This window comes from Paramisgurnus dabryanus, chromosome 8, assembly GCF_030506205.2.
Source record: "Paramisgurnus dabryanus chromosome 8, PD_genome_1.1, whole genome shotgun sequence".
Classification (NCBI taxonomy): Eukaryota; Metazoa; Chordata; class Actinopteri; order Cypriniformes; family Cobitidae; genus Paramisgurnus; species Paramisgurnus dabryanus.
This window is the reverse complement of record NC_133344.1, coordinates 38,018,702-38,043,882: the sequence shown is the minus strand read 5'-3', so window position 1 is coordinate 38,043,882 and position 25,181 is coordinate 38,018,702. Positions and strand designations below refer to the sequence as shown.

The 25,181-nt window shown below is 35.7% G+C and overlaps 1 protein-coding gene and 2 long non-coding RNA genes across 3 annotated transcripts in view; 2 read left to right on the top strand and 1 right to left on the bottom strand.

Annotated features, from left to right (window-relative positions):
- septin4b (septin 4b) overlaps window positions 1-2,593 on the bottom strand; it is a 79,237-nt gene extending 76,644 nt beyond the window's left edge. Inside the window, exon 1 of the mRNA XM_065281762.2 lies at window positions 2,469-2,593. Coding sequence (XP_065137834.1) covers window positions 2,469-2,516 — 48 coding nt within the window. The 5' untranslated portion in view covers window positions 2,517-2,593. The remainder of the gene's footprint in view (window positions 1-2,468) is intronic.
- A 3,529-nt stretch (window positions 2,594-6,122) lies between these two features.
- LOC135770536 (uncharacterized) lies at window positions 6,123-7,390 on the top strand. Its single transcript, XR_010542680.2, has 2 exons — window positions 6,123-7,054; window positions 7,301-7,390. It is a non-coding gene; the product is annotated as an uncharacterized lncRNA (long non-coding RNA).
- Window positions 7,391-7,577: 187 nt separating this feature from the next.
- On the top strand, window positions 7,578-11,638 carry LOC135770535 (uncharacterized). The gene is made up of 4 exons (XR_010542679.2): window positions 7,578-7,726; window positions 7,973-8,062; window positions 8,309-8,402; window positions 10,256-11,638. It is a non-coding gene; the product is annotated as an uncharacterized lncRNA (long non-coding RNA).
- The last annotated feature ends 13,543 nt before the right edge of the window (window positions 11,639-25,181 follow it).

Sequence of the window (25,181 nt, the reverse complement as noted above, 5' to 3'; positions counted from 1 at the left end):
GTAATACTGTAATACCACAATCATTTTAAATACCTTAATGTTTAAACACAAAATCTGCAAGTCGTAGATCAGCATAATTACTTAACATTTAAAATATAAAGATTTTAAATATTAAATAAGAGAATGTGCATGTGTCTGGGAGTGCAATGCAAGTGCTGCAGCTAGACCCTCTTGAAAATCTGTAGTAGAGATTGGATTGCGTGAAATAGAGATGAATCCAGTGTTGGGGAAGCTTTTAAAAACCTGTGCCTTATACATTGATCAGCCACAACAGCCACATTGCTTTTATATGACTGCATCACCTCCTGCCAGTCAAAAGACTGATTTTATAGATAATGAACTAACCAACTTGTAACTTATTTAGATACAATAATCATTTGTGCCAAGTCTCACTAATAAGTCCTAATAAATGCGGAGAAAAGCTCTTTCACGTCCTTCATTATGCAGTTCACTCACGGATCTCTGATTGATTCACTTAGCTCTGATTGATTTGCGTGGTGACTGAATTGTTCAAAGGTGACATTGAATGATTGAACAGGGTATTTAAATTTTTTGTTTGGGTCTTTAATGCCTTAGAAGCGTCCTAAAAACCTCTCTCAGATAGCTCTATTAGGGTGGGGGATTTTAAACAAGTGGTTTTGCACCTATTTGGCTCCCCCTACTGGCTTAACTTGCAATCTCATTACTGATTGGCTGACTTTGCTGCCACTCAAAAAATGTCGCCAGTTATTTTAAAGTGGAGGGGCAGGGAGATGCCTGTGATGTCATAAGCATCAGTTTTTCAGATTGGGTCGTTTTCTGGCTGACATTTTTAAAAGAGGAATTTCTATGAGACTGAGATGTTTAGCATGTTTAGCACTTTTTGTATGTTTGTGAATGCGGGAAGACTACCATTATTCAACAAAGACAAGGTAAAATGGTTTTTCATTCTCTGTCCCCTTTAAACTATTCATGTATGACGGTATGATTGTTTCAACCGTTCTAATATCAACACTGAAAACACCCTAACGTAGCTCAGGAGGAAACTCTATAATTTACAGTTCTTCTTGTAAAGCTGACAACGAAACAGCGCCACCACACAAGTGCCCATCATGCCATTATAGTATAATAATAAAGTGATGTCAAATGTTTCTTCTAAACATGAATGAAAGGGTGCTAAAAAGAAGCGAGACTGGATGAGCTAACAATAACTGGACACATGAAAAAGTGCGAAAAGGGACAGATGCTTCATAGAACGTGACTGTATTGAACATCATGGCAGTACTTTTGAGTACCAGACTGAGATTCAGTAAAATCTAAATCCTAAATATACCCACGAGAGATGGATAACACAGAAACAGTGCTAAATGTATCAGCAGAAGAAATGTTTGGAATTCACCACTTATATTTCATGGTCATTTGCAAGCGCCGAGATTATGAAGTGACCTCCGTCTAATTTCTCAAGCTAACTCTATAAATAACCCTAATGAAATCTCCAAAGACATACTGGGTCACTCCATGCAACCTACTTAACAAGAACAACAATACTGCTTCCTCACAATCTTCCCTTCAACACTTCTACAAGTCTATTTGAACTTTCAGTACATGTATTATACATGTTTTGCTTTATATACTCAAGAAAATCCCACAGCTGTTACTGTTACAAATGTGCTTAAATGACAACTAAATATTTTCTTGCAAAAATCTCTAAGTGTTGGAGTGACACCATGAGGCACTTCTCACTGGTTGGCGTGAATAAAAAGATTAAGCGGAAGAGTAAGAAGAGTGAAGTTTTATATCCTAATTTGTTAATCTTAAAATAAAATGTAGGCAGGTATGAATGTGAGATTTGGGAACTGCACATGAAACACAAGCTTGACCATTGTGTTAACTTTTTAAACCCAAAACAAAAATACTACATTGCTACTGCAATTTCTACCCACCAGATTTTACCATTATTCCTGTCAGGTGATAAAGATAATACCAATTCTCTTTTATGTTACACACACAGAGAGAAACCACTGCACAGTACATCAGTGAAAAAAAGAAATCATTATGAAAACATTCCATACATTCCTCTCTATTTCTGGTGCATTGCTAGCTACACCAAATAATTCAAGGAAAACCAGCAATGGCTACATTGGATATAAACCCACAGACCTAAAATGAATAAGTGCAGTGCAGCAAAATAACCTAAATCACTTCAAACATTATCTATTAAGAGATTTATTTCCCTCGTTTACTTTAGAAGATTTGCAATTTTAGCTACACTTAATAAATGAAACACATATTATATGCACATGAGACATAACAAACACATATTTATAAAGAACAAATTATCCTAACAGGTAGTTATAAAAATCTGTGAATTGGCTGCCACTGACACTGTTATCTACAGATTATCAAATACAGATATCCAGATGAAACTGGTGCTGTAAAATCATTTATCTGTGCCTTTTAAAACATGATCCTCCACATCTGAGACTTACTTCAGGAGCTAATGCATTCTCAATAGGTACATCTGAAGAATCCAGCATCCTTTCTCCTGTTCTGAGCTCAGTTGATGATATTCCTCACTGCAGAGCTGAATGACGGTAACTTCAATTGGTTTCCACTTCGTCAGGTTTACAAACCACAGCAGTTTTGATTTCTGCTGTACTCGCTCTCACTATGCACTATAAGCTGATTTTTTAAGTAGCCAGCCTAGTGTACAGTGCCACCCTCAGGCTCTGGCATCATAATTAAACATCAAAAAACTAGAAATTAACCAAATGATTACATAACCATCTAGTTAAAAATTGCACATAAACTGTAGAATACAGATCTTTTGTAAACCAATAAACATTGACCATGCAATGCTGTGCACTTGCTAATACTGAAAGTGATCTGAACAGATGCATACAATGCACAAGGAATGGCAACAGTGAGTCTTTAGCAAGCACTACCTACAGAAATAAACACTTCAGCAGTAGAGTAACTTTCTTTTGAAAAGAAATGGAGACAAAGACCCCAAACCCTTTTGCCCCATAGTAAAAACAGGCACTTAACAGCAAAACCATGATGTGTCCATGGCCAGTGTTAAAATGATTTTAAAAATCAATAGGCCCAAATACTGACTTTATACTGTTGCTGATACTCTAACTATAACGTGTCCTCAAATGATACCAATAAAAACATAGACATAAACTTCAATTAGGCCTTAATAAAACCACACAATCAACAAAAACAACATAACCTCGGATAGCTATCACCCTCCATGCACTACACAAGAAAGGTCTGAACAAACACAGTATATCTGCTTTTGATCTGCTAATGTTTTGCTTAGAGTTTTGTTAAACATCGCTGCTGTTCAAATGACAGACTACTGAAAACTCACAGGCTGAGTCAAATAGGATAACATGCTTTCTGTCTAACACATGTTAATCAGTGCATTACACAAAACACAGTTCATTTTAGGACTTTAGATAATCATTATTGTAATTATTTAAATATCAATAAAACAAAACAAAAATATAGATAAAAATGTATTATGCACATCAACTAGGGATGCACCGATAGGATTTTTTTGGGCCGATACCGATACCGATTTAAACAGACAACTTCTGGCCGATACCGATATTAAACACTTGTATACAATACTATACAGTTGGTCTATTTGCTAGTTTATTTCTGCATCAAATTATTTTTACTGAACATGGATTTGATCTAATTAACATTCAACTGACCAACATAATAAGAGAGACACAAATTAAGCTAAAACAAATATAATAAGACAGCATGACAACCTTCAAAGGTGGTTTTTGCTGTTCAGCATTTATTTTATTAACAACATTAACTCGTTTTTTAAAATATAATGGATTTCTTTATGCAGTTAATTAATAGGCCGATACCGATTGTTTTTCTTGTGCTATTGCCGATATGCCGATGGTTTCAAATTCATCAAAAATCGGCCGATAAATATCGGCGGCCGATACATCGGTGCATCACTAACATCAACTGGCTACGGCACTTGTGTGTGTGAATTGTACACAGTATACGTATAAGATTTGTCAAGCACGGAAAAACAAAGAAATAAAAATTTTTATTTTTTAGATTTGCTCATGCATGTTGCCAAATAACACGTACTTAAAAAATGTTGTCTATGTCAAAAAATGTATGAAACTCTGTTTTATAAAGTTATTATTATTATTAAGTGTAGTTAGTTTTGCATCAAATACAGCACATTTTTTGCTACGTCAAGCAACTCCGCATGAAATCACATGCAAGATGCATAGCAAAGAATGTGCAACGTTAATGAATTTGCTCGCAAAAATCCCTTAGAGCAGGGGTCCCCAACCTTTTATACACTGTGGACCAGTTTCAGCTTGAAAATTTTTCGCAGACCAGGAAGGGGGGTGCTGTGTGTGTTGCACATACCTGCTCTATTACTTATTTTTAGTGGCTGTTAGTGCTGAAAATACTACTTTGTGAAATGTATAATGTTTTAAACGGAAGTAAAGATCAAAGAACCATTCATGAAGAAAGTTAGAAGTGAGTTTAGAACCATATGTTGGTGAATTGCTTTTACTTTCATTGTTTCACGACTTTGCCAGCTCATTCAGTCTTCATAATTAACAGGAAACGAACTTGGCTTACTGTCTTCGAAGGCAGCTTGAACCTGAGACCGAGCTTGAGTCCCCACTTTAAGTAACATAACTGAAAAAAAATTAAGCAATAAAGGAGGAGATTGAGTAGAAGAGGAATGCTGGAAGAATTGCTGGAGGAATTGCCACTGACCGGAGTCATCCAGAGTAATCCTTTTAATGGTGATTGACACATGACTCAATGTTAGGGTTCCTCCCGAACCTACGTTTAAAGTGTACCAGTTGAACTATGGTTACTGCAGTAAGAGTTTATTTTCATCATGGTGCTGCTATCGCTGGATAATTATGTATTTGTTTTCCAGAAGACTTTTTAGTAATTTGTGATGTCACAGAGTTGAAAGTTTTCACGTAGTGACATGTATTCGGATTTGCAGTGTACATTTGCATATCGTCACTGTCCGATGAAAACCACGTATGTCCATTTTGCCGATTTTGAGATTTTTCGACGGATTGAATGTCCAGGTTCATTTCCGTATCCAGTATTCTTCACATACCTAAATGGCCAATGAAAAGTTGTGAAATCACGTCATCTGATTTTCACGTATATCCATTTGGTGTCAAAGCTGTCAATCACGGCGCGTATCTTCAGCCCTATGGAAGCATCTCGCCGGTCTCGTGAAGTTTAATCGAAGCTCAGCACTGGATAGTCGAATGAACATAGCCTGGTGAGACAATGACTTTCCTTCATCGAGGTAAACGTTTCCCCCCTGACGCCAGACGTACGTCTAGGAGTGACAAAATTACGGTAGGACTGTGCAAACAAAGTATCTGTCTAACATTACCATGTCAGTGTATTGATTCATTGTCCCTTCATAGTTTGCAAGAGACATTTAATAAATGTATAATTAATATTAAATAAACTAAGCGTATTTAATAAACTAAGACGTAGGCCATTTAATAAACTGAGCGCATTCATCTGTCAATATGAAACGCGACTTGGCCGTTACTGTAAAATATGCACGTATGTCCATTTAAACTCAATTTTGGTCAAATGTGGATTATATCATTACACTGGAAAGAATATGGTTACATGCAAAGATGCCGTACCAAGTATGACAACGCTACATTCAACTGCTTTTGAAATATGGTGTTTTTTTCTCTTCCTGAAAAGTAACCGTTTTGGACATACGTGAGTTTCATCGGGCAGCGACGATATTCTTTAAAAGTAGGCTAAAAACCTAATGACAACAATCCTATGTGAATGCTAATGTGCTGGTAGACAGAGAGAGAAAGAGAGAAAGTGCGGGCGGGTATAAAAGTGGAAACGATTAAGGTCATCAGAAGTCGGTTCTTAAAGGTTAAACACCTGATGAAGCTACATCAGGTATTACGTTGCTATTATACACATTTTTTTCCAGGACCCGGTTGCAACCCCGGAGCACAAATTTGCATAAAATTACCATCATTAGCAAATAAATATTTTACAGACTTATGTTCAACATAAATATAAAGTTATTTATACAGTAATGTTACACTGTAAAAAATCCAACTCGCAAAAAGTTTAAACAACTATTTTTTATTAGTTAACTGGACAATAAAACAAAAAAAAGTTGACTTAACAAGTGGGAATAAGTTGGTTCAAAAATTGTATAACCAACTTACATTTAACCGTTGACTGGATATACACATGCAAGTTTAAAAGCACACAAGTTGTTTTTGGTTGTTGGCGCATGCGCACTGTAGCCTATGTGGACGTTGGAGCTCATGTGGATTGTGGAATAGCGCCAAACTTCATCGTTTAAAGTAAGTATATTTTTCTGTGTATTTGAAACTGAATTTAAGTAATGTAATAGCGCTGTGCAATCTTATTTTAAAGCAAGTTTTCATGAAATAACTAATCAAGGAGAAAATATGTTGGAATACCGGTTTTATATCTTGCAAATCTTAAACTTAATGTTTTCAAATCCTCGCTATATCCAACACAGTTATTGGAAATAATGTGCGATTCGTCTCATAGACTTAACTCAAAATGTAATTGTGTTGTTTTACATCATAAAAACGTCATTGCAGCTCACGTGGAATGATAGCGCCTTGCACGAACAGGACAAACGTAACGTTAATCTTCTCAAATTTCATCGTTAGAAGTAAGTATCTTTATTCTGTGTGTTTTGAAACTGAAGTCCTATTTAATAAATGTAACGTTAATGTCACTGGGCTAACGTCAACGTATTTTAAAGCAAGTTTGCATGAAAGAGCTAATCAAGGAGAAACTGTCGCAATCCCGGTTTTATATCTTGCAAATCTAACGTAATGTTTTTAAATCTTGGCTATATCTAACACAGTTATTAGAAATAATGTGCGATTTGTCACATAAACTTGACTTAATGTTTATTGCATCACAGAAAACTCTGTTGGAGCTCACGTGGAATGGTGGCATTTTGATCTTCAGTAAAACGTGCAGCACGAGTTTGCAACAAACTTCATCGTTTAAAGTAAGCATCTTTATTCTGTGTATTTTGAAACTGAAGTCGTGTTAAAGTAATGTAATGTCACTGGGCAAGCTTATTTTAAAGCAAGTTTGTATGAAAGATCATCAAGGAGAAAATGAGTCACATTCCCGGTTTTATATCTTGCAAATCTAACGTAATGTTTTTAAATCTTGGCTATATCCAACACAGTTATTGGAAATAATGTGCGATTTGTCACATAAACTTAACGTAATGTTTATTGCATCACAGAAAACTCTGTTGGAGCTCACGTGGAATGGTGGCATTTTGATCTTCAGTAAAACGTGCAGCACGAGATCGCGACAAACTTCATCGTTTAAAGTAAGTATCTTTATTCTGTGTGTTTTGAAACTGAAGTCGTGTTAAAGTAATGTAATGTCACTGGGCAAGCTTATTTTAAAGCAAGTTTGTATGAAAGATCATCAAGGAGAAAATATGTCACATTCTCGGTTTTATATCTTGCAAATCTAACGTAATGTTTTTAAATCTTGGCTATATCTAACACAGTTATTAGAAATAATGTGCGATTTGTCACATAAACTTGACTTAATGTTTATTGCATCACAGAAAACTCTGTTGGAGCTCACGTGGAATGGTGGCATTTTGATCTTCAGTAAAACGTGCAGCACGAGTTTGCAACAAACTTCATCGTTTAAAGTAAGCATCTTTATTCTGTGTATTTTGAAACTGAAGTCGTGTTAAAGTAATGTAATGTCACTGGGCAAGCTTATTTTAAAGCAAGTTTGTATGAAAGATCATCAAGGAGAAAATGTGTCACATTCCCGGTTTTATATCTTGCAAATCTAACGTAATGTTTTTAAATCTTGGCTATATCCAACACAGTTATTGGAAATAATGTGCGATTTGTCACATAAACTTAACGTAATGTTTATTGCATCACAGAAAACTCTGTTGGAGCTCACGTGGAATGGTGGCATTTTGATCTTCAGTAAAACGTGCAGCACGAGATCGCGACAAACTTCATCGTTTAAAGTAAGTATCTTTATTCTGTGTGTTTTGAAACTGAAGTCGTGTTAAAGTAATGTAATGTCACTGGGCAAGCTTATTTTAAAGCAAGTTTGTATGAAAGATCATCAAGGAGAAAATATGTCACATTCTCGGTTTTATATCTTGCAAATCTAACGTAATGTTTTTAAATCTTGGCTATATCTAACACAGTTATTAGAAATAATGTGCGATTTGTCACATAAACTTGACTTAATGTTTATTGCATCACAGAAAACTCTGTTGGAGCTCACGTGGAATGGTGGCATTTTGATCTTCAGTAAAACGTGCAGCACGAGATCGCGACAAACTTCATCGTTTAAACAAAGTAAGTATCTTTATTCTGTGTGTTTTGAAACTGAAGTCGTGTTAAAGTAATGTAATGTCACTGGGCAAGCTTATTTTAAAGCAAGTTTGTATGAAAGATCATCAAGGAGAAAATGTGTCACATTCCCGGTTTTATATCTTGCAAATCTAACATAATGTTTTTAAATCTTGGCTATATCTAACACAGTTATTAGAAATAATGTGCGATTTGTCACATAAACTTGACTTAATGTTTATTGCATCACAGAAAACTAATATAATACTTTATAATTATGTTTAATGACAGGCTCACTGATGGTCATCATTCACTTGCATTCTGCAAAGGATAAATAATGCAATTAAATGTAAATTAGTATTAGTAAAATAATATGCAAACTTTTAGTGTGCGTGCGTGCGCGCGTGATATTTAAAGTATGTTAGGTAGGTGTTTTGTTCCTACAATATAGGTCAATTGGAACCAAAACTTTAACATACAACATGATAGTTGATTATGTACATTAGGGCTGTCAAAATGGCTGAACAAGTACATTCGAAATTCGTCCTTGAAAAATAATAAAATTCGAATTATATTCGAATTATAAAGACCTACTTTATCTTGGAGAACATACTCCTAAAAGCCCACAAGAGGGCGCAGCACAAAGCCCCAATAATATAATCATGCACAGCTTATTTTTTGTTAAAACGAATGTTATAAACACTACTAATGAAATCAAAATTAACCAGTATAGTTGTGCACCTGTAAATGTACAAAACGAATGCCATACATAGACAATGCATATTAATATATGGCATTTTATATAAGTAGATAAATTAACGTGTTTCTAATAAAGTATGAAAACGAATTAATCTTTATTTAAGCCAAAATAAGTGGGAAAGATCATTAGTCATTTAAATTTGGTCGAGCTTAAACGCTTTTCACAACAACTTATATAATATTTTGTGTGTTCCTTGGTTGAAAATATGTAGAAATATAAGCGAGTAATAAAGTACAGAACAGAAATGTTTAACTTACGCGCAGAGCGAAGCCGTTAATAAAGCAGCGACTCTCCGTAATTAATAGAGGACGTGCTGAAACAGTCGAGTTGGCAGATGATCATCATGTTTATATTTCACGCAGATAATGTTGATGAAAAACTTGCATATTATTAAATGTCCAGGTGAAAGTCAAGTTTCCAGTCAGTTAAAATAAAGCCACCGTGGCGTTACATTGCAACTCTCTCATATGCGGTGTGGACTCTGTAGATGCACATATGGTTTTAATGTTGCTAAACAAGCAGCTGTATTATGGCACTTTCGTGTTGATCAGTTATTTTAAACTTTAAAACTGCATTTTGAAGCAGACGACAATAATTCATCTCAGTTAGTTTCACTTTGCGGTTGAATTCCAGTTGATGCTCCAAAAACCAAAGAAGCATCACACAGCCTTTTAATATGTGTTCTGTCCGACTCGTAATCCCCACTGTCTTTTCTTGCTATTTTTCAAATGAATATTGCTGGCTTGCTCCGCATAGTTGGCTGAGCCGCTAACGCTCTGTATAACAATCCGCGTCAGTTATGCATTATATCACGTTGCGTGAGCTTCCTGACACGGGTCAAATTCGAATGCAAAGTTTTACGTTCGAATATGCATATTTTTTACATTCGACGAATATTCGAAATTCGAATTAAAATTTGACAGCCCTAATGTACATTGCATTTGCCTCCACATCTTAACCACATCCAAGATAAACAAATCTTCATAAACCATCCACACTAAACTTATAATATCTGGTTGTTTCATATAATTAGTTGTTTTTCAGAATAAAGTTATAAAACTGATATCAGCTGATAATGATGTATTTGTTGTTTCATTAGGACACATCGCCAATAGACAGACAGACCAGAGGGATAAAAATGGGAATTCTGGCGATAACTGAGGATGATGTCGCCTCTAGCGAATTGCCAACCTTTCAAAACTTTGCGATTGTTTTGGAGGAGGCAATTGTTCTGAAGGACATTCCAGACCTTCCATCTGCGGTTTCATACCTGTTTGGCCTTGTCTTTGCCTTGAATTTTGAATACCCCAAAGAACTGAAATATACTTTTGAAGTAATTGAGAAGGTGTTCATGGAAATGGGGACTCAGTGCTCTGCGAGGGTACAGTCCTTAAAAACAAAACTCTTGCTGTGAAAGTTAAATTGTGTGAATTGAAGTTGGAACAGAGTATGTTAAAAGGTAAAACAGATTGTTGAATTGTTGTGAATTGTTTACCCATGTTCAGGTATGTTTTAAGACTGTTTAAAGGGACACTTCACCCATTTGCATTAAGCCTTGTATAGTTAGAACCCCAGTCATGTTTTTGAATGGTCGTGCATCATTTCCTCGGTTGCCACTGAGACAGGAGAAATACAGATTTCAGTGTTGCACTTCCTTCTTTCAATGATGTAAAAATCATCATTTTGCATCATTGAAAGAAGGAAGTCCAATATCTTTGTTGAGGGGGTGAGACTACAAACACTCCTTTTCTCGGTCAGATAGGCACCAAATTCTAAATGTATGTTACATTTTGACTACAAATATGACACACTTTCAATAAAGATCAATGTTTCTATGGGTGAAATGCTCCTTTAATGACATTGTGATGATTTTTTGTTGTGATATGCACATTGACACATTTGCTCTACAAGGGTATTATTGCTGAGAACTGTTAATTTAGTTGTGAGCATCTTTTTAATTAAACTAAGATTAAGACTAAGATTTTAACATTAGGACATTAATATTAAAGTTTTTGAAATGTAACTTTGAAGTCTTACAATGTCATTTTAATTGTTTTGTTTATTTGTATGCTTATTTTTCATTTTCAGATTATTTATTGTAATTTTATTTGTATTGTAATTTGTGTTTGTACTTTTTTTACAAATATTTTATACAAAAGTGTATTTTTGTTAGAAAAATTTTAATTTAATTTTACATTTCAAAAGGTGGACTGACCATCCAGTGTTGAACTGCAACGTTTACATGTTCATTGATGTTTTGATGTTTTAAGCATTCTAAGGAATAGAGTCAAAGCTTTTACATGTGAAAAGGGATACATTTATCTTTAGTTTTTATGTTTTTAATTTGTATTATTGATTTTGACATTTTCCAGTATTTCTTTATTTTTATTATATTGACACTCATATTTTTTCTGTTAGGAAGTATGACACTTATTTGACCTTGTTTTTATTTCTTTACAGAATGTTCAAAGTAAACAAAACTTGAAGCAAGCATTTGGTTTTATTTTACAAGACTGTGTAAATGCAAACTAGAACAGAAAAAGTTCACATAACATAATTTGAGTTGTGTCAAAAAAGGAATTAAGTCCAGTTAACTAACAAAACTGAGTTGGCTGAACCAATAGAGAACTTTTATTGAGTTGTTTCAAAAAGAAATTAAGTCCAGTTAACTAACAAAACTGAGTTGGCTGAACAAATAGAGAACTTTCATTGAGTTGTTTCAAAAAGAAATTAAGTCCAGTTAACTAACAAAACTGAGTTGGCTGAACAAAAAGAGAACTTTGACTTAACTCAGTGATTCTAATTGAGTGAACAACTTTTTCAAAAGTTGAGTAAACTCAAAAATGCTGTGCAGCAAGTTGCCTCGAAATTTTGAGTTGAGTCAACTTTTTATTTTTTACAGTGTAATATTAGTCCCTGACCTGATTATCTCATATGAGATTTGTACACAATGGCCTTTGGAAAGAAGTGGTGGAGAACTGAAAAGTGCTACTGTGCACAATTCTTTATATAGGTTAAGTTTTTTGTTTTCCAATGCACACAAATTCTTATTTGATTTAAATAAAAGGCTTACTTTTTGTGAAGTCTGAAATGAAATATTTATGTAAATACACTCATTACTTGCTTAAATGTTAACTGGCACATCGGACACAGTCAAGTGAATCGTTGGCCTGCAGTCTGCTGCTGAAACAAATAGATGCACAAGTATCCACCACACAGGATTAAATTTGTCAATCAGTCACATATTACTTCTGCACGACACACAGTTAGATCGTATTTTTGAAAGTATGTCAGGTCACAGGTGCATGCTTATGTACTTATAAGTAAATTCATGTTTGGTCAACTATGAAGTCATGATTCAAAAAAGAAGGCCAGTATTCTGATCTGCTCCAGACCGAGTCTGATGGTGTACTAGAAGAAAAATAAAAGTTTGTGAATTCTTTCTGAAGGTAGTGTATATGATGTACTGTGCTACAGGGGATGCCTTGTTATTGGTTAATTGGTTAAGTTTAACAGACGTGTGTAAGGTCACGTGACAGGAAGAGAAGGAAACACGCATTTTAAGAGAGACAGATCCTTTGATCTCTTAATGAAAAATGTGTGGTGGGCTGTCCAGGCTCGCTTTTATCAATCACACGTGTGCACGCACACACATGCCCGCACACACACACACGTTTGTATAGTTATCTTTGTAAGGACACTCATAGACGTAATGCCATCCCTACCTCCTTACCCCAATTCTAACCCCAATCCTAAACACCAGTGTGTTTGTATGTCAACATCAACACATACAGTACTGTGCAAAAGTCTAAGGCCACCATTCCAGAATTATATTTGTTTTTATGCAATGTTATAGTGATCATATATAATTGTTTCTCATTCTTTTTATAAGAATACAACCAGAAAATACATTTTTTAGGGTAAACTCCTCTTCCACTTGAGCAATAGCAGGTACATCTCTTAAACCTAAATAAAATTAAATCCTCATGTATAATTTTAAAGAAATTTGTCTTGTTACTTTATTCTGCTCAAAACGCTCAAGATGTGTTTAGTGCCAAGAGAGGGTTTTTTTTGTACATATTTCCTGTATTTTCTGTTTCTATCTCAATATAATATATTAAAAAAAATATATTGATGAACATTAAGACTTCTCAAACAACAAGTCTGGTGGTGGTGTCCTAAGACTTTTGCACAGTACTGTAGATTTAGGTAATATGATCCAGATAGTCTGAATGTTGTCTTTAAATCAAGTTGATCATTTTGTAGCAGCATGGCTTCACATTCCACACCCAGATCTAAGGCTCTCTGTCACATGACCTGAACACATACCATACCATCATAACTTCCATTTGACTGTAAAACCTCTCATTTGAAAAACACTTTAAAGCAGCTTATCTGTGTTGTTGGTCTTGAGCATTGATCATGTTGATCTGGTCTGTTAAAAGGAGGAAGACTTTGAGATCAACTAAGAGCAGTAACTCATCTCCAGCTGGTTTAAGCAGTTTGGTTTTTATGTTCAGGTGAAATATGTCATCCTGTTGAAACGCATGTGTGTGCGCTGTATTGAGTCCTGCTGTCCACCGCTGTGTCCTGTCAGTTTATTGCTCTCAGTCTGTGACATTGACTGCTGTGTGTCTGGAAGAGGTTAAAACACATCTGCTATCTGTTGGAGCTCAACACCCTGTCTGTCACCTCACATGAACCGATGCATCTGAACACCAGCTATGAGTCCAGACAACCTTCAGACTACTGAGATTAAATGTCAAAGGGGATTTTCTCTCTAATTATTATTCCACTGCTCTTTCCAAAATAAACCATTTTTGTTTTATTTTGCAACTACTGTTAGATAATAAGTGAACTAACTGTCGGGTAGGAATGTGTGAAATTATTCAAAGTACCTTTAACAGTCTTGCAAATGTCTTACTACACAGAATAGGAAAATGCTTGCTATATATAGCACCGGCATATCATATATTGTAAACTAAACTGTAAACTGTAGAATGAGTCTGAAAGTCTTATAAATGAATGAGTTATGAGATATTTTGTATTTGTGGTTGTGAGAGAGTATTTTATAGGGTGCTCTAGTTTTGCATGTAGTGAGTTATCTTTAAATTTACATACTCAATATTCAACGTAATCTCATGTGAATATGTGTATTTTTTCGTAAAGTGTGGTTGTACCACAGGTACATTTACATGTTTTTATTCACACTGAAACATAATGGGCCCTATTTTAACAATCTGAAACGCAAGTAAGCGCAACGCGCAAGTGAGTTTGTGGGCGGATCTTGGGCGCTGTTGCTATTTTCCCGGCGGGAGAAATAACTCTTGCACCAGGCGCAAATCAATAAGGGGTTGTTCTGAAGTAGGTTCATTATTTTATAGGTGTGGTTTGGGCGTAACGTCAAATAAACCAATCAGAACGCTATCCAACATTCCCTTTAAACGCAAGGGCGCAAGTTCCATGGCGGGTTGCTATTATTATGACGGATTTACCAGGCGCACGCCAGGAGCGGTTCACAGCCGAGGAGACCCACGTTCTTGTAAGAGCAGTCAAAGACAGAGAAGTTGTTTTGAATGGGGATAGGAGAAACCCGCCCAAATCAGCGTAGGTTAAACAGGCGTGAGAGGAAATAGCCACAATTGTCTCATCAGCTGGCATCCCCATTGTTGCGCCAAGCGCTACAATGATGTCAGGAGACGGGGGAATCCCAAGCTTGCCAGCATAAATCGGGCACGCCGTGTAACGGGAGGTGGATCTGCCTCAGGACCTGACGCCAGCACAGGACATCGCTGCGTCCACCCTCACCGCTGAAAGGGTTTGGGGGCTTTGAAATCGGACCCAAGAACGCAAGCAAGGTCCAACCCCAAAGTACTCTTACAAATCAAGTTCGTATACATTAAGGTTTCTTATGAAAACATTGTAATTATTATTTACATAAAATAAACGTAATACAGCCACACAACAAACTTATGAAAATATTTTAATGGTTATTTGCATGAGAATTTTTTAACGCAGCCACACAATAAATAAAAACTATCACCACAATGCTCACCACTATGATTCCCCTTATCTCGTGTATTAATATTTTTAAGTGTAACAATTTATGATTTGCAAAAATGACTGTTGCATCTGTGTAGATTAGATAAGCAAAGTGTGTGCGCGTTGTGCACGCTATACATTATGGTCAAGCATGCGCCCTTAAAATAGCATAATGAACAACGCGCCACTAAATTTAAACTTTTTTTTTCTGGTCAGTGGCGCAATTCTTTTTTGAAACTGCAAAATAGCATCAGGGATGGTTTGCGCCAGAACACGCCTCTTTTTTTGCGCCGAACCGCCCAGGGAGCGCAAGTTTATTCCCTAGTTTGCCGACGTGCGTCTGTGGAGGGAAAACCCGCTGTGCGCCGGTGCAAAATACGAATGATACATCCGTCACTGACAAAGTCAATTGCGCTGGGTGCAAGATAGGGCCCATAATATCGAAGTCTTAACAAGACAAATACGTCAATTATTTACTTATTAACAAGTTATCTTGTCAATTAAGAGAAAACACTTCCCTGCCAAAGACAAGTTTTACAGTAGGGTTGTTGCGGTGACAGAATTTTCCCACCGGTTAATCAGCGCGTGACAAACCCGGTTTTACCGGTTTCACCGGGTGGGAGGGGCTTATAAATGCACAGAAGTTCGCATTTTACGTTCACTTTTGAATTAGATGCAACTGTTGTTTAAATCCAGCGCTTGCGTGTGTGAATGCAAATATTGCACCTCAAGAAGCTTTAGTTTGGGTTTAGGGTAATGTTTGGGGTAGGTTTAGGGTGGTTTCATTATCGATAAAATGCTTTAAAGGAAATTATACAGCGATCTTTATGGTATGAAAGATTTGTAAGTGTTTTACGTTTTGTAGCCGTAAAAATATAATAATTCTACCGTTAAATGTTGCAAATACGTCTACATTGTACGATTCTGCATCTACTTAAACATACATAAAATATATTTTGTGTTTTTTAAAGTTATGTAATACAAATTATCAGTAAGACCAGGCTGCAATATCATACCCAATACACATACTGCGTACTGCAGAAATAGTACAGTCAACTTGGTGAAATGCTTTTCCCAAACATTAATTACGTCACAGCGGAACTTTTGAAATTGTAAGGAAACTCAAATTTCTGAAATAAAATATTACTATTCCACTGAATGTTCACTTTTATACCACATATAGTACTCAACACTATTATCCAGTCGCCATGCCAGGCGGCCCTCCGATGTTATCGTTGGTGCACTTTTGGGCATCTCTAGGGACCACATAACCATGAGAACCCAGCCTAAACTATATTTATAGAGAAGTATCATCTACTAGAAACTTCTCTGGGTGTTCACAAGCATTCCAGTGTCATCCCAGACCACAGGACTGAAGCTGAGCCAGGGTTAATGTTGGGAGGATGGATCAGGATGGAGCAGGAAGTTATGTTCATCTATGCTGAGACAGAATGTTGTCAATTGTGTGTTTAGATCATAACACTTCAAGAAACTGCCAGGACCTTCAGAACCAAACCTTCTTCTTCAGACTTCTTCAAGCTGAGCAATGGTATACAGTTTGAAAACATTTATTTTACAGTAGCATTTAAATAAGTAATGAAGTAAGTAAAGATCATCATGGGCGAGTTTTTCAAAAGTAATCAATTTGGTTTCGGCTATTGGATATAACCAATATTTCAAAATGGGTTGTTCAAAAAAAAAGGAATTTGAATTTGGATTAGATGACAAAAACTAATCTAGGTTTTGAACTGGATCAAATCGACACTTTTGTGTAGTTCAAAACTTTTCCGTAACATTGGGCTTTGTTTGATCCCAAAAAGAAGGATTATTCTTATCCCAGCCGATTTCAGAACAAAATGTAATTAAACTTCTAAAAAATTCACTTAAACTTATAAACCTACAGTTACATTTCTATCATGTAATATTTATAAATGTATCATTTTTTTTAGTCGAAATTTTGCTCTTGGTTAGTTCAATTCTTAAAATTATAAAATTTTCAAAGTAAAACCTTGGTCTACCATTTAAACTGTCCAGTCAATTAAAAATGAAAAAAGTCAATATCAATCCCTCATTCAGCAGTCAATAGCAAATAGCATTGTTTATATATATTTAATTTTAGCAAAAGTAATCTCTACTTTAACTGTTATTTGGCACTGTACAGTATATTGATTACAATCACTATCATCAAAGACCAAACAGTCAAAAGTACTTTTAACATCCGGCATCTTTACAACTGCAAACTATCGGACATTTAGCCTCTTTATGACTTAAAATGCATGTTTCAGTGTTTGTGTATAATAATTTTTTTTTGTGGGCCAGAGGAACAAACTGAATGTTGAATTGAAATAAAAAAGTAAGGGAAAGTTGCTTTTACCGTTCTCTTTAGATAAAACAGTGAGCCCATACTGACCAAACTACCCTTTTATATGACTTATAGTAAACATTGAAATGTGATCCCATTTACAACACTAGCAATCCAGATTTGCTAATCTGAAAAGGTCAGGGTGATCCAATCCAATTTTGCTTTGAAAGACAAAAATTAGATGGTTTAATTATCCTGATCCTGGATAGCACACCGTGGGATTTCCAAATCTAGATTATTTTATAACACACCTATTATTCCACCGTCATGGATGTATGGGTGTTTCAGAAAAAAAACTTTGAACGTTCTGTGCCTTTGAATGAAGCATATTGGGGCCTTAAGACTAGTTAATCCCACCATCAACAAAGCATGGCTGAAATGAACAAAATCACATATAAAAATAATAAGGGACTACATAAGGGTTATTATCCAAAAATAAACTGCGACAGGGTGATCAATACTTGACGTGAAGTCTACTGGCACTCAGTACCGGCTGCTTGTACATTATCCCGATTATTACACGGCTATTTACCTCAAATTATTGAACATTAAATATAGATTTAAAACACATAATTTCCACTTTTTTATGAATATAGATCATCATTAAGTAGAATCAAGTAAAATCTGTTTACTTCCGGTTTTAAGGCAAGACATTAAAGGAATAGTCAATTTTCTTAAAAAAAAAAATTCCAGATAATTTACTCACCACCATGTCATCCAAAATGTTGATGTCTTTCTTTGTTCAGTCGAGAAGAAATTGTGTTTTTTGAGGAAAACATTGCAGGATTGTTCTCATTTTAATGGACTTTAATAGAGTCCAACATTTAATAATCGCATAGATAATCGGAATCGATTTTCCTCGATTATGAACCCGATTTTGCCTAGCTTCTCGATGAACTATGGGTCTGTGTAATAAATGCCGCTCCATCTGAAAGCAGCTGATGGCGATTTAATACTAATCACCGAACCGGCTTTACTGATGACCCGCGCATGATAATCGCAGTCGATTTTTTGCACAGCCCTACGTGTTACATATATGAAACGCACATTTGGGGACGATTGCAAACAATAAATTGACACAAAGACATTAATTAGTATCATTCCACATACAACAACGTCGGAACGGTCCTCTTTCTCAACACTTGTAAACACTGGGGCGTAGTTTCGCGTTCGTCCTTTGTGACCTCTTGACGTATTGCGTGGGGTCACGCTGGTGCATCACGACCAGGTCCGGTGGAGAGGAGAAGTTGTGGTTTAAAAAAGCATATTTTTTATTTTTCTTGTCAAAAATGACAATGGTTTCGCTAGATAAGACCCTTATGCCTCGTTTGGGATCGTTTAGAGTCTTTTGAAACTCCGTTGAAAAAAACTGTTAAGTGTTGAGTTAAGTGTTAATTGTTGGTGTCTATTAAAGTTCATTTAAATGAGAAAAATCCTGCAATGTTTTCCTCAAAAAACATAATTTCTTCTCCACTGAACAAAGAAAGACATCAACATTTTGGATGACATGGTGGTGAGTAAATTATCTGGATTTTTCTTTTAAGAAAATGGAATATTCCTTTAAGTTCAAGACGAACACACAATTTGGTTTATTCATTTGTAGATATAATCTCATATATTAAAAAGGCATATTTACATTTAATGCATTGGTAATATAAAACATAATTAGTTTTGGGCAGTCATTATAAAGGATTATACCACGGGTCTGTTGAATGCTGTATTCTGATTGGCTGAGAAATGTTCTGTGGGTATGCTTTAATTTCTGTTAACCGCACACCTAACTTGTCAAATGTCTTAAAAATAGGCACCGGGGCAATGTTTGTGGTAACCGTGGTATGTAAGGGATAATGTAGAGGCAGCCGGTAGTTATTGGGAAATAAGCCCCGACAGTGTGATCAGGACCCGACGCGAAGCGGAGGGTCTTGTATCACACTGAAGGGGCTTATTTCCTGATAAATACCGGCTTCCTCTACATTATCCCGCTTATTACACGGCTACTTGTCACATAAGAAAAAAAACTGGACATGAATATGAATTTGAAACATTTTATTGGCATATTTGTTTTAAATTAAAAATTTTATCCTTCCGCGAAACTTTGCACAGATGCATAAAATGATCGTAATACCTTATTAAGATCCTCTGCTTCATACTTGTCTGTCTCCATTTTTTCTCTTTTAGCCAGTCTTTGAGAAGTTTTAATGCCCATTCTGTATTTTTTTGTGTGTTGGCTTCGTAGCTATCATGCTCTATTTTGTCAAGTTCAGTCTCAGTAAGCTCTCTGTGTCTTGTCGTTGTTCGTTCTTTTATCCTCTGTTTAACTGTTTTGTTTTTTCCGTACATGTTAAAATTATGGTTGTCCAGTGTTTGTCACAAGATGGCGCCAAACAGTAATCTTTATTGATCTTTATTGGCGCGGAGTGATTTAAATCATACAAGTAGTACCGGCTATGCGTTATTACTTTGGAGCGGTTATTATTTGAAAAGAACGAACCTGCAAATGTTTCAACTGACCAATCAGAATCAAGCATTCCAGAGAGCCGTGTAATAAAAGAGGAATAATTGACTCCGGTCCTTTGAATTATTTGAAAATAATGCACACCCGTGGTGTAACGCCACTCCGCTTTGCGTCATGCCGCATTGCACCTTGGGTGTGCATTATTGTCTTATAATTCAATGGCCCATCGCAATTATTCCTTACTTATACATGGGGCTTTTATATGCATTCTTCTGATTGGTTGAGAAATTTTCCATGGGTATTAGGGCTGCACGATTTGGGTAATTTTTCCCATTGCGGTTATTCGTGGTAATATTGCGATGTGCGGTTGCGATTATAACAAATGGTATCATGAGTCAACTCGATGGGTTTAAAGGAAAATACACACACAGTTTAGTGATAATGCTAAAATGTGTATTTGTAAAACTAGTGTCAGTAATCTTAAATCCAAAATACCGCCATACAACAGACATAGAGTTTTTTTTTAGCTACCAGATCACTGTCAACCTCCTCTGCATCCATCTTCGCTCTGGTATTTCAGCGTTGCGCACACACAAGTGACGACGCACACCACACACGTGCATGCCACACATGCACTGCCTTTTTTGTTCGTTTTTCTTTCTTTTTTAAACAGCAAGGAAAATCTTCAAACTGTTATCAGAAAGTTTGTGTTAACAAGTCCACACATTTATTTATTTAATATAATTGCAACATTTTGCTGTCATATAATTGCACAAGCTGACATTGCGATTGCGATTGCGATGCGATTAATTGTGCAGCACTAATGGGTATGCATTTTTTTTTCCGATAAACGCACACCTAACCTGTAAAATCTAAAAACTTGATCAACTTTTGCCGTGCTGAGTACCTGCTTGGCTGAGGATGATTTAGGGACAGTGAGTTCTGTCATGTCCAATAACCGCTTGCTTTTATAATACTGTCAAAACGTATCATATCAATACTACAGCTCTCTAATACAAAGGGCTCATTTCAGCATTTCACTTTTGACCATTACAAAGACTGACATTGTAACTGCAGGAATATAACCACTAACAAAACCAGTCTATTGTAGAACAACATATATCCAGAGTTTAGTTAAAGAGCTCAGCAGAAAGCCTTCAGGGGTTGGAAGAAAGCCACCAGACGTGATTGCTGAAACATGACATCATCTGTCAAAAATCGCTCACTAAAGGTGTTTCTGTACATCTGATATTTATAGGCATGGCTTTACTGGGCGCACAGGTTGGAGAGGTTTTGGATGACTGGGTGTTTTCAGCAGCAGCCTTCACAACACACCCGCTGGAATGCTAAATCCAGAAGGCTTAAAGACAGAAACATGCAACTATAAGCATATGAGAGGAAACACACCCCTTTTTAGGGCCTAATAAAGTCCAAATATAAGCATGAAGCACAGTCTTTTTACAACCAACATCAAATGCATACTGCAGGCATACAGTGGGCAAATATCTGCGGTTAGATGCAGTCTACAAATCTGACTACAACCGCATGGGATGACATCACAACCTCAGAAATGGAAACCGAGCGATTCTTGCTTTTCTGTGCTTGGATTGCAAAAGAAGTCTCACCACACCCTACAGGGAACTGAGAGATCACGAAGAGATTCAAAACAGAACATACTGAACTATGGACACTACCACTTAAGTCAAGTCACATTTATTTATATAGCACTTTTTTGTTTCATTGCTCTAAACCAGCTTTATAAGAAAGACAAAATAAAACCACACAATATACTGTTGGGGAAATAATTAAATATACAGTACATAGAATAGAAAATCTAGTATTATTGCAAATGTTTTTGTCCTTATAAACTAATTATAATTTAATTAAATAGTTTACTTTTTCATTGACTATCAAACATTCAATTAATTAATACACTCATACACACTGCAAACTGTCGGGAGTGACAACCGCATTTAAATGCAGGAGTGAATTCCCTATATGATGATTCATTGTGTGTACGGACCAAGGCTCATTCCCAAAAATGTGACGATTGACACAAAGGCAACAATAGAAATGTTTTGCCATCTTGCGTGGTTATCAGTCACAGCTTTTTGCAATAAACCACCGTCTTGGTGGTTGTGTGTTGTACGCATGTTTGAGGCTGCTTCTCTCAGTGCTGTCTTGCAGTGTTGCCAGGTCCTCATCTTTTTTGTACTTACATTGGTGCTATTAAAGTAAGAAGCTGCCGGTCCCAAAATTTTGATCTTTGAGATAAATCATTTGGATTTATTTAGATTTTTCTTGTTCGCTTTATTTTTGATACATGATCTGGCAACACTATTCAGCAAATGCTCGTGCCTATGTCATTTTCTGCACCGCACATACAGAAGACTTTTTTCCCTTCTAGACGTTCATTTTTTTCAGAAGAGAGATCTAACATTTCTGTAGATCTGCACGTTTACATACTTCATTAACAACTACACTGAAAAAAAATTATTCATTCAATTTTTTTTTTATCATAAATTGATTGCAACCACTTACCTTAAAAATTGAGTAAATTGAATGAATCACTTTTTTTCGCCTTTCAATCTTACATAAAAATGGCCCTTAAAAAATATACAAGAGCAGATATTTGATATGAACAGCAATGGTAGAACCATGGAGAAATTATTTCAACATCATTAAAACCACATTAAGGCATATAAAATTATACAACAAGTAAAATCATATAGCTGTCTGAATAGGAAAAAACGAATGAAGTGACCAGGTGTAAAAAGACCCTAAGATTATAGTCGTACCATTACAAGAAAAGCTATATAAACAAACATTACTAAACCCAAACCAGGGGATTTCAATCTTTTTGTTTTGCAAGGGCTAACACAATGGATAAAACAATCTGGATGGCTAAATTTTTAATATAGTCTCCTCAAAAAAATTGTTTACTTGTTGATTTTATTTTATTTTACTTGTTGATCATTGTTTTATCATTGCTTAAAATGTTAACATACATAAAAGAATCCAAGCTTATATAAAAGATAAATAAGTCTATGCTAATGCAATGTGTTTGCCGGGCAACTTACAGACACCTTGTGGGAAGCCTGGGCACCATATTGGAGACCACTTCCCTAAACTAATCTAACCTAATGTCAGCAGACTCCCACCAAGCAAACCAACAGGGTGAAAGTCGAACCAAAACTCCACTTGTGAAGAAAAAAATAAAGGTTAAATGTGCGTTGTGATTACAACCAATATATTAAAAATCAAAACTGCAGTCTTGCAGACAATTACAAAAATATCCATCATTAGAAGTAAAGTGCTGCAGAACAATATGTCAATAATATAATATAAATTATTATATTATTGATTTTATATATATATATATATATATATATATATATATATATATATATATATATATATATATATATATATATATATATATATATAAATTATTAAATATATATATTATTGAATTAATATATATCATTTAATTAAGTAATAGGGATCAGGTCACATAATAAAGCTATGAAACTAAAGTTATAAATAATTATGTGATGTGAAATGACATTTGCCCAAAGGCATCCTACAAAATTTTCAAAAAGCCTGATTTTGGCAAGCAGGCACCATCAAAAGTGAGTTCGCATGCAACTGCTCATTGTAAGCACAAACATTTTACTTTCTCAAGTCAAAATTGTTTTTATAATGTGCATTTCTCCTTAAGCCAGTTAGCAGTGTTCAGAAAGCTAAGCTTCACTATACTTCAGTTTTCTTGGGGAGTGTCAAATATGCAAAAAACTGAGATATTTTTACAAACAATGAGTACCGGCATACCACAGGAACTTATCAAACATCTGCAAAATGCATTGTGACATGCTGGCATGGAATGCATGAAAAACAAACGTCACACCTATAGAGATGCTATTGACACCCAACAAACAGTTTGTCTGTCTGCTGTGTTTTACTAAACATTCAAACACAGCTGTAGGACCCATGACCGAACCTCCACCAGAGACAGAGGACCTGAAATCTACTTTATTATCTTATAGTCTTAAAATTATAGCTGTATTATAGTATTTTATTCATTTAACATATCTCTATACGCATCACATGTACATCACAGTAAACAGCCAGGTTCTCTGTGTAAATCTGGGCGGATTTAAGCAAGCATTCCTCAGGAAAGGTGTAGGATTTTTTTGGAACAAGAAAAACTGGGTTCATTAAAACCATTAACCAAACCCATTCTTAAGCAACATCAGAATTGAGAAACTCAAGACAACATCACATCAAAACCATAAGAATGATAGCCCATAATTCACAGCATTCAACACAGTATGCAGGTTTACACATTAGACAAGTTTGTGTAGACAAATGACATACTGTACTGTACTGTAATTGGCAAAATGTGCTTTCTGCAAAGAGGCTTTGGTTTCAGAAATACTCTCCGATTAATTTTCTCTACTAAAAATTCCTCAAACAGGGTTCGAAGCCATAAACCAAAGCAACAAAAACCTTAATAGCATTACGTTAGACCCTCCGAAATCATGGTACAGTTTGTGTAATAAGTCTTTATGGAGAACATGAATTGGATTTTTCAAATCCGGACCCTGACTGCATTAAGGTCATGTAATAACAATGGACGGTTTATTGATTCATACTGCACACCGTTTACTGTTTGACTTCTTGTTTAGTAGTAGGCAATATACCATACTGTGTATCAGATTCAGCAGAAAGGAGTACACATACAGTAGGGCCAGATTTACTAAGACGTACCACAATCGCAAACCTTAATTTTGGCGTTAAATAACGGCTGGCGGGATTTACTGAAGATGCGTAATGGATAATTACTGTAGCGCTGAACAGGTGTGGTGTAGTTATTTTTTGACTTTCCCTTTGCATATGCATTTCTAGGAGTTTAACTTTTAGACGCAAAACTTATGGGTGGAGATTAATTAAATGATTTACACAACACGATTTACCAGGGTTGGCTTTGTTAGCAGGGATTTCACACTTGTATTTCCATATGTGATGTCCGTGGTGCTGAACTCAAGCGCATCAGGTGTAAGTAGATCACTCGCACCTGAGGAACTTATTTGCGCTGCTCTTAGTAGATTGCGTTGATCATAATGGAAATCACCTGTGTTATTTAATTAGCACCTTTTTAGTAAA